At 40.8% G+C, this 15,969-nt stretch overlaps 1 protein-coding gene across 1 annotated transcript; it reads left to right on the top strand.

Moving 5' to 3' along the window:
* Positions 1-9,517: 9,517 nt before the first annotated feature.
* On the top strand, positions 9,518-15,152 carry LOC115812017 (solute carrier family 12 member 9-like). The gene is made up of 13 exons (XM_030774490.1): positions 9,518-9,731; positions 9,915-10,049; positions 10,184-10,321; positions 10,465-10,767; positions 11,469-11,576; positions 11,739-11,850; positions 12,100-12,257; positions 12,367-12,449; positions 12,711-12,835; positions 12,925-13,117; positions 13,609-13,783; positions 13,977-14,123; positions 14,242-15,152. Exons 1-13 carry the CDS (start codon positions 9,518-9,520, stop codon positions 15,150-15,152), a joined length of 2,802 nt encoding a protein of 933 aa, XP_030630350.1.
* Positions 15,153-15,969: the final 817 nt, after the last annotated feature.

The raw sequence follows: 15,969 nt of genomic DNA, 5'->3' as shown, positions 1-15,969 counted from the left end.
ATTATTAAACCTTGATTATGATTGTTCCAATCCCTCTAACACACTGTAAATGTTGTTAATGTTTGAGATTTCCAGTATTTATTTATATTTTTTCAAGACATCTCTAAGAGTTGTCAGACACGTTCAATATCTGAAATATTATTTACATATTTATGAAAGTCTAGAGTGAATTACAGTCATAATTTAGCTCTCTTCAGCACCACCTGTTGCTTTTGAAAAGCTCTGTAGAATGAGGCTGCAGATCACTGGCTCTGAGAGCACACTGTTATCTGTTTTTAGCCTTCCTTTATCATGACTCCAAGATCTCTGGACACAGGTCTCTTCTCAATGGGTTGGGAAGACTGTACTGATCAAGCATTCCATGCAACATCAGTCATTTCCAACTGTCACTCAAGTCTAATGCAGCAGGATGGAAATATGAGGTTCATTTTGTGGAGTTTCAATGCCAGTGTGTCTGGATGGACTGCAGGGTGTATTTTTAAAGGATTTTCTGAGGGCTCTTAGCTGTATCAGTGGAGGATCTTTCTATGGATCAGTAGTGAACAGAGTTCAAAGAGAAGCCCAGTGGGTAAGGGAAAAAGGAGGCTTAGAAAATGACAGAGTAACTGAGGTCCCTGAGGAAATGACAATTTCTTGTGCACCAAGAGTGCAGGACCAGATGACAGCCAAACAGAGAGAGATAGAAACAGACAGAGAGAGAGAGAGAGAGAGCAAGGAAGACAGAGAGAGAGAGAGAGAGAGAGAGAACACAAATAATGATGGATTTCATTTTTCAGAAACATTCAAGATCACTTTGAGTAACAGACACATTTTCCTACAACTTGTCTAAATATGAGAAAACCTTCGCACCTACATATCACACACTTTAAACCTGCACACAGGAACACAGCGTAAAGCCATTTAAACCCACGTTATAGAGAACCGCTCATTAAATCAGTCATTAATTTTACATGTGATGATGACAGTAAAAACTCAATATAGTTGTGAGGCTACATTTGGACTCTGTTTTGCTTCCAGCTTTTGGGCATTGGTGGCTCAGAGGCTTCAAAGAGGAAATTCTCCTGAGAGAAAGAGATGCCGATAGGTTGTCAAATAGATTTCTCCACTGAGATACAGCCTCTCATTGGCTGATTTTGGCTCAGTAACAAGTCCTATATGCAAGCTCAGGGGATAGCAGGAGCTACTGGACTCTGATGAGAAACTGACTGAAAAAAAGAAATGCCACAATATTTACATGCACGCACACTCTCACACATGATAATGCATATAGTAATGACACACATACCCCTCAAACGTCATTTTTTAGCCTCCCATCTAATTTGTCCTTGATCTATATATTGCATATTATGTATTGTATGATTTTTGTGCAGTACAGTGACACTCAGCAAACAAATGTAGCTTTAGCCAGGGATCTCTCTCTCTCTCACACACACACACACACACATTTTAAAGATGACCATAGTCCAGTGTCCTGTTTATAAAATGTCACCATCACCCTTTTCATGCATTCCAGAAATACTTATTCTTTAGCCTTGTACCACCTCTTACTCTCATGATTTTAAGTCGCATCCAATTCAGGCGCTGCTCTCACCCTTCCTGATTAGTGTCCTTGAGAAATGGCGATGTGTGACGGATGAGCGTCACCCCTAGCGCCTATCTTCCAGCTCCAAGTGGCGGAGGAATTGGGTGCTCCGAAGCCCACAGCGTTAACACACTGACCCAATTCGCGCCATTTCGCACAAAACTTTTTTGTAATGTTCTTTTAATGAGCCGGTGTGCTCCCTAAGAGAGTTCAAAAGAATATGCTGAACTTTCAAGTAGAAACCTGAGGAGGCAGTCTACGGGGGACAAGGAAGAGAGAAACTCAAGGAATCGTTACACATGGAGATAGCTATGAAAGCTGTGTGAGACCTGCGTTACTTTGTGAATTACACGGCTGAATATGCATAATGCTAACTCAAATGGTCATGACTTATAAAGTAGATCCGATAAGCTGACATGGCACACAGTTCAAGTCATTTTACTGACTCAAAATAAAGAACAATTTAGACTGGATCCAGCCGTGCAACTAATTAATGCTGCTACTTCAAATGTAACTGCAAGTGTATTCAGGTCACCATCAGGTTCACTGACGACTTAACACATCTATTTATAGTGGTTACAAACATTCTTTTAAAATTCCCCTCAAAATACATCTGGATCGAGTGAATATGAGCTTCCAAATATATTTTGTTCCACTCTAAAATGTAAGATTCATAGATACCTTGGAAGGGGCACGGTATGTCTTCATGCGTAAAACATTTAAGTTTCCCTCTGGAGAGGCAAATATTACATGTAATCTTTTAAAAGTATTTTTTTCAGGCCTAAATGCATGAACAACCCAACAGATTTTGACCTAGGCTCGACTCCCCGTTTGAACTGCAATATGTCCTTGGGGTGTACAGATAACCAAGTCGATTAAATTCCTTTAGAAATCAAATGAGATGCAAAGGGCCGAGAAAAATAATCATTTAGGTCACAGCTCAATAGCTCTTTGACGACCACTTCGGCGCATTCGTGAACAAGGCTGTGATAAGAAATCTTGCGCACTTGAACAGATTGCACTTTTGCTTCTACATAGTCATACTTACGTTTCCTTCCCGGCTTTTGGTCTTCGTGGATCTCCTGTTAAGCGCAACAGCCCAACCGTCACCTACACTGCTCCATTTAATGAAGGAGAGAAGGGAGGAATTCCCACGCAACTCCGTAAACGCTAGCGGATGAAAACTTTGAAGGTTGTTTCGGCGAATCTCATATGGTTTGGTTTTGGCTAATAGCCTTCTTAGCCTCCTTTACTCTCTTGTAGCCCACTGTTGATACTGCTGATGCCCTGTTGCTTATGCCGCCGTCTCACCGTCTAGAATTCAGCTCTTATTTCTAACTTCTAAAATCGCACATAAACGATTAACCAGAGCAAGCACTGAAAAATACAAACAGCAATTAAGCGACTTGGTTACACGCATCCTTTTCTTTCGATCAAGCCGGTAGACTCAGCCCGGGGCGCGTGCGGCGACGAAGAATTGATTCTGTGATGCAATGCGGGTTCCGTCACCAGCTTAGTTCGTTGCTTCTGTCTCCACTACAGTTGAAACTCCAGACGCGCCTGTCGTTACCGACATGAAGTGGCGCATTTGTCTCAATTAGTTAACGATATTCAAGTTGTCTTAAAATATTTATGTTCATCCCACCCTCCAACGTTTTCATGCATGTATGATAAATTGCTGACATGCTCAAGTGTGCGTGTCTCTCTCTCTTACGCACACACACACACACACGTGAGGTTCAGTCCTTCATGAAAGAATATCGCGCAGTAGGCGAGATTGAAAGACCACAGGGGGCTGGTGAACATTAATTGTCAGGGATCATGTTTTACGCGTGTTTGCGAGCACATGTGTGTCCGTTATTAGGATTGATGACGCTCGCTCCCATGTCTCGAAGGTCTCCATAATCACAGAGACCACGTCGACTAGTTAGCAGGGGTCGATTTTCGCTATCTCAGAATTTAATGGTAGCTGCAGCTCCCAAATGTTACTGTCACAGGCTTCTGTTGTTTTGTCCACGAAAGACCTCTAGCAACCCAGTCAGCCATTTCTTAAATACAAAGTCAAAGCAAATGTACTTGAGAACAATGTAATTTGCATTTGAAGGCAAAATTCTCTTATCATCGACTCTACACGCCATTTTCTTTACAACGATATTATTTATGTAACAAATTGTATGGGAACGTTATGAACACGCTTTATCTATTATAACAGATTGGGTCTCTAGACAACAGGTGTTCTTTTCAAGGAGACGCAATGCACGTTATTGACTTATATATTACATTTCACATTTTTGAAAACTAGTACTTCGTTGTTAATAGAATATTTTTTTAACATTTGCTTTGATTACCGACTCCAAAAAAAAATTCTGCAGTGACCTTTCTCCAGGTCACATGAAGATAACAGTCTTCCTGAAGGGTGGCAGTGTCCACCAGCACACGTGAAGCAGCATATAAAGGCTGCGAAGAACGACTGAAGAAACAAATCATGCATGTAACATTAGGATTTACGATTGTGAATTGTGGACATTCCTGCTATTTAGTGTTTTGATAATTACATTTTTCAGTTAGAGACTGTACCCAAATCGTGAGTGATGCGACTATATTTTGGGTTAATTTATGTGTGGTCAAACGCGTCAAGCCAAAGAAAAAATGAGGCGGTACAGAGATAGATAACGTGGGTTTTTTGAACTGGTTAGGTAACGTTCCATATCATGGTATCGTTTCGTACTATTGGCCATAAATGTTTATTTGTCCCACTCAGTACACATGAATGTTTGCCAGACTCAAGAGAAGACACGAACAAACTTTGGCCAACAGCACTTTGTTTGAGCACCTGTTCTGCAACTAGTGACTTATACCACACCAGTACGTCATTTCAGACTCTGCGCCCGTTTTGTTTAGGCGATTAGCATCAGTGCATTTACAGATGTTACAAGTTTCCCGAAAGTCTCCAAAAGTCGAACACACCATAGAGGACTCAGTTATGGAATATTACAGTTAGGACACATACTCTGTCCTCTGATGGCCTGTCCGAGATCAAATATCACGAATGGCGCAGCTGGGACAGATAAATTCTTTTCATGTATTATTTCAGCTTTAGGGAGTGACTCACAAAAGGAAAGTTTGTGACGAGGTCTGAGAGAGGTAAAAAAAAAAAAAAGAAAGAAAAAGAAAAAAAACGTCCAACCCAAGCGAAGAATTGTGTGAGAAGCAACAGAGCGCGGGGGCGATGCAGGGGATTGTACATGCTTTTGACAGGCGCTTGTTGAGGTGGATTAGTCACTATCGGACTCTCTTCAATGGAATACAATTACGGAGTTCGCGCAGGCTAGCCGGGAATGGCTTTCAGCAGTGAGTATGTTCACAAATAACATAAACATCAGACTCTTGTTCTACGGTCTCTTTTAATTAGAGGACATGTGGAGAAAAAAAACAAACTTCCGCTAGTTTTTAACATAGTCTGATAGGAGTGTGTAGTTCGAATGAATATGAGTTTTGAGTTCAATGTGAGTCCACAAAATTACATTTTCTTTCAATTTCGGAATGGTGTACTACTCATTGCTCTTCTCCACAACAACTGGTGTTGCTGATTGCGTTTCTGCGTTACAGTCCTGCTGCTCTACATGGTTGCAACTGGGCTGTCACATGTTCAGTCCAGACCAATTGACTTTGTGTGTGACAGTGAGGCCAGACGGGTCATGAACAAGGTGAAGCAGCTGGAAGCTGACATGGTGAGATTATGACAACCTCCTCTGTCTGAGAAAATATTAATGATGCTAAATCTAAGCTATCCTGTTTTGTCAGAGATCTTCAGTAAAAAGGTTGGACACTTACATAGAGTTGGTTTCTTAGGTATGGATAAAGTCTACTCCATGATGCACATGTTGAAAATGATTTGCATAATTTACTACAGTATTCACTGTGTGTCACATTCTTGTGTTCATTTATGGCTACCTGCTGAGATGATCTGTTTGTTACTGCATCTCTCTCCTGACCAGACTGTTAGTGTCTGGCCCTCAATCTTTCTTGTTTCTCTCAGAATTTATCTTTCTCTTACTGTCATTTTTACTTCATTCTTATCTATGACCACATGTCTGCCAGATCTTATCACTGGCTCTCACTTCACTTATATAGGTAAAATCAGTTACATCAGTTTTGTTTTGTTTGTTTGTTTTTATTTTGTTCCTCACAGGAAGAGTGCAGTGTTGTAACCTTTCTTCCTGTCACTATTCGTTTGCCATGCATCAAGGTTCACAAAGCATCGTGGGAGAGAAAATCAGTAAGTCTTCAAATTTTCCTCTGGCTTCTCACTCCTTCATACACTACTGTCCTTCAGTGGCACCTTTAAAGTCACCCCACATCTGCTCACCTTCACAGTGTGTTTGCCAAGATCGATTCTGAGACTCCTGTGTGTGTTTGCGTGTGTGTGTGTGTGTGTGTGTGTGTGTGTGTGCGGGCTTGCACGTGAGCGTTCCAGGTTCAGGAGAAGAGGGATGAGATCCTTCTGTCATTAAGGAACCTTGCGCAGGATGTGCAAGCTGCCAAGACACTAAGCCAACCTGGCTGTGGACTCGCTCTGCTGGAGCGCTTGGAACACAGCACCAACAACTACCTACATATAGTCACACACCTTGTTATGGAGGTAAAAGAGAGCACATTGTTCTCTCAGTAGATATGGGCATAAAGAACGACTAAAGGTAGATAGAAAAAGGTGGTAAAACAATCACCCATAAACATATGTGATTGTGATGCTAGCATGAATGACATCTGGAAGACAAAAAAACTTTTGCATTTTTGTGTTCTTTACAATGTGGCTGCTGAGCACTGCATGAAGCAAATTTCACAGATAATCATTCCACGATTCCATAAAAGTCTTATCGTGAGAGAAGATAAATTGTTCGGTTTAGTCATCATTTCAACCATTTTCGTCCCATATGGGGTGTGAATGACCGAGCTCTCCCTCGTTTTCACTCAGAATATCCTGCCTTCTCGGAATCTGTTGATTTCACACGTCATTTCAGCAAATGTGACCACGGATGACCCCTGTCTTCCTTCCCCAGGAAGAGAGAGATACAGAGAGAGAGAGATAGAGACACATACTTGAGATGCCATAGGATAGGGATGGGAACATGCCATTCCCCAACATGCATTTAGCCATTTCTGAGTGATAAAATCTGTACATTTCAGCTTACAGGCATCAGTCTTAACTTGAATTTTGATACAGGCGCAGGAATGACATATGGCTTACTTTGTCTTACTTTTGCTTTGAGTTGACGAATCTGTGAGTCTTGAAGTAATTAAATTCACTTGGTAAGTCTACAAAACAGTACTCAAGCTCCTATTTTCAAACATGTGACATGTCTCCAAAGTTTTTTTCAGACAATGCACATAGTTTTGTTGTAACTGTCAGTACTAACTGTACATTATTGTCAAGTACAACTGACTTTCATAATACTGTTACTACTGGGTTGGAGGGTTTTGTTGTTGTTGTTACTTTTCCTTCTCGGGATGACCTCAGTGTTTAAAATCTCTGTCTGCCCTGTCACAATCAGGGAGGGGAGCCAGAGCTGCAGGGATCGCCTTGTCTGAGTCAGGGTACGCAGGACCTGGGGCTGGTGCTGAGGAACTTTGGTCGACTGCTCACTGGCAAACTGGAGTGGCTCTTCACAGAACTGGCACAGAAATGCCACGCAGAGACATTTACCTTTAAATCCTAACTCAGCCTTTCATTCAGAACTGAAGATAGTGAAAAGAACGATAAAGCTCCATTATTCCGTCGTGAGATAAAAAAAAAAAAATGGAGGGGCAATGAACATGATTCTGCTGTGGAGGAGGTCTGTTGTTCGGAGACGGAGACGTGGCGCCATCTGCCAAAAAAGTGTGGAACTGCAGCCACTGACTTGCACCTGTTAATGAAAGATGGCTTTTGAGTGCCTTAAACTGTGCCTGCCATTATGGGGCACCGTTTGTAAAAAGTTGCACCTTAGTTTTTCCTGCTCAATTCTTGCACATTCAGCACTGCTAAATGTAAAAAAATGCTCTACAATTTTCAACTGTCACTTTTCTAAATATTTCGAGAGAAATTCATGTAAAATATTGTATACCTTTTCCAAGAGCAATGATCTGCATTAAAGCAAAACTGTAAAATAATATATAGTATACATATAAATATTAAATATAAATGTTAAATATAAATGTTAAATGTAAATGTTAATATTTGTAAATGTAAAATATACATGTAAATGTTAAATCTAAATACTGTATAGGATATGAAAACTAAATATGTAGCAAATATGTTAAATGACCACACCCCCTCAGTGTTTTGCATTGAAAGGGTCGGTCTCAGCCACATCAGCCAAAGCTGTGAATACCAGAAACAGTCTCAAAATGGTACAGCAGCTGCCACACCAGAAAAAGAAAAATGGATCAGAATCACATCATAACGGGAAAAGTTTATTGTGATAACAAGATGTTTTTCATGTTTTAACAGGAGAACTTATGTTGTTGGGCTGTAATGTGAAACTCATGTCTGAATGAGGAAATGGTGTGCGGAGAACAGATAAACTGAGGAATATGGCTCGTTTAAAGAAAACAATGTTAAACAATGTTAAAACAAATCAATCATGTCAAATCATTTACATTTATATTTAACATTACATTTAAAATTTATATTTAACATTTATGTTTACATTTAACATTTACATTTATATTTTCCAATATATTATTTTACAATTTTGCTTTAATGCAGATCATTACTTTTGGAAAAGGTATTACAATATTTTACATGAATTTCTCTCTAAATGTTTGAAAAAGTGACAGTTGAAAATTGCAGTGCATGTTTTTTCATTTAGCAAATGTAATGTGTAATGAGCTAAATGTGTAAAAACCAAGCAGGAAAACAGAAGGTGCAACTTTTTACAACGGCGCCCCATACACCATAAATCCATGGGCTCTGTTGTAATAATATCCAGTTTTTTAATACTTCTGTGATTTTTTTAAAATCATGATTAAAATGCTTTTATACAATGGTAGGATGATATGAATTTATAAGCCGTCACAACATAAAAGCCCCACACATACACTCCAAAATTGTGATTTTGGCGTAGGCCTATAGCATGCAATAGAGACAGATGTTCGGTTTTAACAAGTCGCTTGTGTGAACACATTATTATTCTGTCATAAGATAATGCTGGAAATACTGTTTCAAACTCAATAAGACAATTAGGTGAAGAATCCAATAGGAAGCATTTGTTAGTGAGACATATGACTATGTAGTTTTAGTTCTACAGGGTGTCTTCCAGTAGACTACATACACTTTCAAAAAAAATGTTTTCTTTTTATTTAATGAGAAATACATAACACACACTTCATATTTTACAGAAGACATCGAAGTTATTGTTTTGTTGAATATATCGCCACAGTTTCCCTGCGCTGTCTTATATTCACTGAGTCAGGTTATTTACATAAAATTAGTAATGCACCGTTCGGCTCTTCTAAACTATAGTTGCTATAGCAATCAGACATTCATGAGGCTTTATCACTGTAATTGAAACAATGAATTAATAGTGTTGCGTGCTGTCCCATAAGCTAATTAATTAGCCGTCACTGATGATACAGCTTTGAATTTCATTGGTTAGATGGTACATCTGAATTTACAAGTTGGCCAACCATAAAACTCTTACAATTTAAGGTGGGAAACTAGCTTTTCACACGGTAATGGCGAGGCTGTGGACACTTGTTATATGATGGTGTCTGACATCGTGTTGGCTCGATTGTTCACTGTCAAACACTACCATTACACTTCTTATGTAGTAGGCATGCAAATGGCAGCATATTGCATACTTGAAAACGACTGCTTTAACTGAATAACGACTTGTTCACGAAAAACAACAACAGACAAAACTTATTAGCCCATATTGCTGTGTTCCTGGTGTCATGACTGAAAAAACTCCTTTGTTGCACTACCGGCTGCTCAGCGGCACTCATGACTCAGAGCATGCACCAGGGCCTGCCGGGTTAACGGTGAAAAAGGCTCAAGCCACGTCGCAGCGAAGAGCCTCAGAACAACCGAGAAAGCTTTCAACTTTTTTCGGCGTGGTCATTCCGACACTATTGTCTATGTTCAGCGTCGTTGTATTCCTTCGTATTGGTGCGTATTCTGAGTGAGGTGTAGGCGACGTATATGTATGTGTGAGTATATGAGTGTACATGTGAAAATGCCATGACCTAACTATTCCGAGTATCTGTTTTTCTTTGTAACAGGCCTACTTTGAGCCGATCAGAAATATCATGCCTTTTGAGTTGTTTTTTGTGTGCCTCTGTCTGTCTACAGGTTTTGTTGTTGGCTATGCTGGGCTCTACCAGTCAATTGTTATGTTCTTGGTGGCATATCTTATAATTAGCATGACTGTGCTGTCCGTCTGTGCCATCTCCACCAATGGGGCATTGGATGCTGGAGGTGCCTACTGTATCCTTTGCATTCTTTGTTTTTTTTTGTTTTTTCTTGAGAATGTGCTCTGCCACTTCTGTCGATCAAAGTTGGAGAAAGGCTTGGGCAGGCACCAAAACCATGTCTCCAGATGACTTAACCCTAATGTCCAGACATGATCAGTCGGGCCCTGGGGCCAGAGTTTGGTGGCAGCATAGGGATTATGTTTTTCTTTGCCAATGTCTGTGGTTGTGCTCTCTATGTCCTTGGCCTGGTCGAAGCCATTATTGCCACCTTTGGCATAGATGAAGGTACTCTGGAGTTCAGAAATCTGAATACACATTAATATACATCATGTTCAAGTTCATACAATATATGTTCTCTCATATACTCAGAGGCTTGTTTAAAGTTGAACTTTGGTTTGTATAAAGTTATCTATGTACATCCACAGGAGCTGGAACAGGTATGGGTAATACCTGTCATGTATTGCCTGTCGGATACTGGTGGTCTTTACTGTATGCCACTGGCATTTTGATGTTGTGCCTGCTTGTTTGTTTGGTGGGTGCTCATATCTATGCCAAAGCCACATTCCTCATCTTCCTCATTGTCATGGTGGTTTTGGCCACAATTTTTGTGAGTTTCTTTGCTGTCGGGCCCAGAGCGGTGTCTTTGCCAGGAATGTCAGCCAATCGCAGTAAACCTCTCTCTGCCAACTTCACTGGTCTGAAACTGGAGACATTAATAGCCAATCTGTGGGGTGAGTTTCAATGTTACGCCGCTGGAAATTCTCTAGGTGTGTTTCTGTTTTTGTTTCAGAGATACGAATGTTAATATTCAATTGACTTTAAGTAGTTTTAAGACCAAAATATGTTTAACTGACATTAAGATATAAATAAACAAGGTAAAGTTTGTCATCAAATTAGAGCCCTTATGAACTCGGCACATGTTGAAAGCAACCAACATAGTTGGGATGCATGCCTACATGAGTCATAAGTCTTGACTCATTCACTCATATCAGTCAAAACACCATGTGGTGTTGATGTACAAATTTTCAACTTAAGTTGCCTGTTGGAATCAGCAACTGTGTGGGAAGAAAATCTGCTGTGTGCTCCCACCACTAATGGAATGTTCTGTTTTTTTATTTTATTTTATTTACATATTCACTTTTCAAATTACTCTAAACTAAGACCCAGAAGAAACTTTTCTTGACCTCAAATTTATTAATGGAATGGGTTGTGCTAGCCAGAGCCACACAGATGGACATCTTTGATTTCCTGTGCAAAACTGTGCACACAAATTAATCGGGCTCTTTTAGTGCTTTTAGTTCATTGGAAATTAACATTTGTGTATATATTTTTTATATATATATATGTGTGTGTGTGTGTGTGTGTGTGTGTATATATATAATGACTAAGAAAACCATACTGAGCAGTTGAGTTTTTACCTTCTCTGGGCCAGCGGATTACACAGTGGACTACACGACAGGTTCTGTCATGACCTTTGCCAAAGTTTTTGCTGTCATGTTCAATGGATGCACAGGCATCATGGCTGGCTCCAACATGTCAGGTGAGCTAATGGCCAAATCGACAGTTGGCACTGGGCCATCACTATCAATCTGTCTTTCATTAGAAGTATTTACTCTTAGAACTTCACATAAATGTGAATTTCTTGAATGTCTCCATTTTTTGACGACTCCATGTGTACTCTCTTTTGTTTGCTATCTTGAAGGAGATCTGATAAACCCCAGTTACTCCATCCCTCGGGGAACCCTAACAGCAGTTGTCTTCACTTTCGTCACCTACAACCTCCTTGCACTGCTGGTGTCCTGTTCCTGTGACCGGTCAGAAACACACTCATACAGACCTACACTCGATATGCTGCAGTAACTGTATTTATGTATATACTGTCATATTTACTTTGGTGAACACACCCTTGCCTCAGTATTTTTACATACAACCACATTCCCACATAAAGTTCGTTCTGCCACAGAATGCAAATCTGCCACACAGGCTGAGTATCCTTTGCGTGATGTGCTATAATAAATCTTTTTAACCCTTGCTCGCTTTCTCTTCATTTTTCTTTCACTTAGTCTTCTCCTGCAGAGGGACTACAGTTTTATGAGGGACATCAATATATGGAGTCCAATTGTAACCACAGGGATCTATGCTTCTACCCTCTCAGCAGCCATGAGCAACCTAATTGGAGCATCTCGGATTCTCTTTGCCATAGCTAAAGACAACTTATTTGGTAAGAGCCTTTCATATTACTACTTTCAGTCTTACCCTAAAAGTAAAATGGTTGAGAGCTTTAGAAGTTATTTTAATGCAGGAAAGTGAAGTATATTTGATCCTGGCAGGTGGTGTTCTCTCACCAGCAAGGCGAACCTCAAGAGGGGGAAACCCTTGGGTCTCTGTGCTCATCGCATGGTCATTGGTGCAGGTGAGGGAGTTAATGAGAGGAACATTAAATCAGAAGAGAGTGATGTGATTTAAGGGAATAAAAGAAATGAACAGAACTGAAATGCTGTAGCTCCTGTTGTAAAAGCATCCAGAGATTAATTCAGTGTTCATTAGGTGAGCAAATGGATTTCTACAATAATGAATAATATTAACCACAAAGTTGAATTTTTTTTAGATGACAGATGTCTGTGCTTTTCTTGGGTGAATCTGTGTTTTTTGTTTTATTTTTTATTTTTTGCAGTTGGTGTTGTTCTCTGGGAAGCTCAACACCATTGCCAGTATTGTTACCATTTTCTTCCTTCTGGTGTATGCTGCTGTAGACCTGGCTTGTTTGGCCCTTGAGTGGGCATCAGCTCCAAACTTCAGGTAATACCTCCGGTTATTCCGTTCTTTTTCAAACTATGTAATCATTTTCTTTTAATTTTATTTATTTATTTATTTATTGTCTCACACAGGCCTACTTTCCGGTACTTCACCTGGCATACCTGTGCACTTGGCATTGTGGGATGCTTGGTGATGATCTTCCTGATCAATGCCATTTATGCCTCCATCAGTGTTGTCTTCATGATGCTACTGCTTATGCTCATCCACCACCTGGGTCCCAGCAGTAGTTGGGGCTACATCACCCAGGCTCTCATCTTCCACCAGGTAAGCATATATTTAACTGCATTAATACCTAAGACTATTTCTGTTTTCCACAGATTTTTGAACTTTCTTGGATTTTCTCGTATTTTGTTTTTCATGATTAACTGTGTTATGGTAAATGTTGATGTAGGTTAAGATATGATCTTAGAAAGAGATGCTTTTAGGGGGAAAAAAAGACATGCTGTTAAAAGTGAGTTTGGGGAGGAAGAATGGGGAAAATGTTCCTCAGTGGCTGGCTTTACTCATTTGAAGAAGTATGTGTTAGGCCCACTCTCTTAGAATGGGGTGGCTGCCATGTCAAGAGGAGACTTAAAAGAGTTCATGGGTAACCAGGCTTTCCAAATTTGGAAGAAAAATTTACAGAATTAGGATAAATTTACAGAAATTCCAAAAACAAAGAGTCATAATCAAATACAAATCACACTCTGTAAACATAGCGTTACATTTGGCAAGCTCTGCTGTTGTGACTTATTCTCTCATTACAACTTTACCAGGTCCGTAAATACCTGCTGATGCTGGATGTGAGGAAAGACCATGTGAAGTTCTGGAGGCCACAGGTGCTGCTAATGGTTGCCAATCCTCGTGGCAGTACGGGCCTCATCACCTTTATTAACGACATGAAAAAGAGTGGTCTCTTTGTGCTGGGCCATGTCAAATTGGGAGAACTGGGTATGAAAATATAATCTGTGAGAGTGGATGAATGAGGGCAGAGTGCAGCGTTATCGTATAACTACAAAGACAGTGACTGAAGATTAGCCGAAGGTTTAAGTCCTTGTTTTAGGTCCTCAATTGCTTAAAATTTTCAGTAAGAGAATGTGTTACTAGTTCTGTTTACTTGTATGTTTATTTATGTTTGTGTAAGATGCAATGCCCTCAGACCCAGTACAGTCCCACTATGACTCTTGGCTGACTCTGGTGGACGTCCTCAACATCAAGGCCTTTGTTAATCTCACCCTTGCCGACTCTGTCCGACATGGAGTGCAGCACCTTCTCTTCATCTCTGGCCTCGGTAGTTCTCCTCTTAGGCTTGCATTTGAATTCCAGCTCACAATCCCTTCTTTTTTTTTTTTTTTGGCTGGTTTAATTTTCTGGTTAACTCTCTTCACGCTCTTCTGCTATTGCAACAGGCGGAATGAGACCAAATGTCCTTGTTCTGGGTTTCTATGACGACAGCTGTCCTCAAGACAAACTACAGGATAAGAAATTTCCCTCGTGTGTAAGCCCTCTTTCTCCGTTAAGCCCGACTAAAGAATCCAAGCGTTGTGTCTTTCACTTCCCCACGTTGCGGGGTAATGGAGTGGGAGATAAAGACTCTGCTAAAGACCTTTTGGTTGAAGAGTATGTATCTGTAATTGCTGACACGGTAAAGATGTTAAAAAGTGTGGCACTGGCGCGGCACTTTGCCGATTTTGAGCGTGCGGAAGTGCTTAGCAGAAGTGGGCGTGGCCAAATGGGACTCTTCGTTGATGTGTGGCCTCTGAATCTGCTGCGGCCTGACAGCTGTGGCTACGTGGACACTTGCTCGCTCTACCTGCTGCAGCTAGCCTGCGTCTTACACATGTCCCGGGCTTGGCGTCAGGCAAGACTCCGCCTCTTCCTGTGCGTGGAGGCAGGTTGCTGTTTGCGTGAGGAAGAGGAGGACAAGCTGCGACGTATGCTGAAGGAGCTTCGCATGACTGCCGATGTTTTCACGGTACCTTGGGACACGGTGGTGGCCTTGCATGGCCAAAGGCAAGCTGCCATTGGTAGAGAGAGGCATGAGGAAGAAAGGATGGAGAAAGATCAAGAACCTGAGCTAGCACAGAACTTCCCCAGCAACACCACCCTGCTGTCAGATGAATACCTGTGTGCCGTGAATTTGCTGATTCGGGAACATGGAGACCCACCTCCTGCCGTGCGCTTCCTCTATCTCCCTCGACCTCCGGCTGACACCCGCCGATACTCTGCCTACCTCCATCAGTTGGACCTGCTGACCCGAAACCTGGGGCCTACACTGCTCATTCACGGTGTCACGCCGGTCATCACCACTGATCTCTAACCCACTCCTGACTTCTGCTGTTCCCTTTCAAGGGAACTTGTCATCAGAGCGTTTTGGAGTAGTGTAAAGGGATAGATGTTTATGTTTGGGTTTCCTCCATATGTTCGTCTGTTTATTCACCACTTGGCCTGATTATGTGGATTTCTGTGTCAATAATTTGTCATGGCTTCACTCAGTTCACTGAGCACATTGTTGTGAAGGCATTAGTGGAATGGGAGATATTTGTATAATGGTCACGCACAAAGAAGTTTAACAGCTGGTTATAAATAAAATGCACATTTTATATAAATTTGTGGTTTGAATGAATGAGGTTATTATGAAAGTCTATTATGAAAAGTCACATCAGAGCCTAGTAATTATTATGAGTGCTTGTGGTTATTAGGTTTTTAAATTTTACATTAATGAGGAATTAATTGGAAAAAATGACAGTTATATTAAGCAAAGTTGTACATAGTGAGGCATACGTGTATTTTGTTGTTTTACTAGCTTATCATAGAAAGTGTTGGCAGTAGGCAGTGTTGAAATGGTAGTATATGTCCATGCTTAACTTGAATATTTTCACGAATAATTTTTTGGGAGGGGTAAGGTTGTTACTAGTTCTATTCAGCCAGTTGGCTACATTTGTTTCTAATTTTGCTGCACTTTGCAAAATCGACAGGTTTTACAGTAACTGCAGTGTTGCAGTCAGGCGCTGCAGAGCCACCCGCAGACCTTTACAGCAATTGCGTATTTCCCAGCATGCACCCCGTTTTGCGAGTCTAAAGTTTCCACGTGGGGACGGCACGAGCAAAGTAGTCTCTATCAGTAATAGTGGCAT

This window comes from Chanos chanos, chromosome 5 (genome assembly GCF_902362185.1).
Source record: "Chanos chanos chromosome 5, fChaCha1.1, whole genome shotgun sequence".
Taxonomy (NCBI): Eukaryota; Metazoa; Chordata; class Actinopteri; order Gonorynchiformes; family Chanidae; genus Chanos; species Chanos chanos.
The sequence above is the reverse complement of the archived record's forward strand: the minus strand, read 5'-3'. Positions and strand labels throughout refer to the sequence as shown.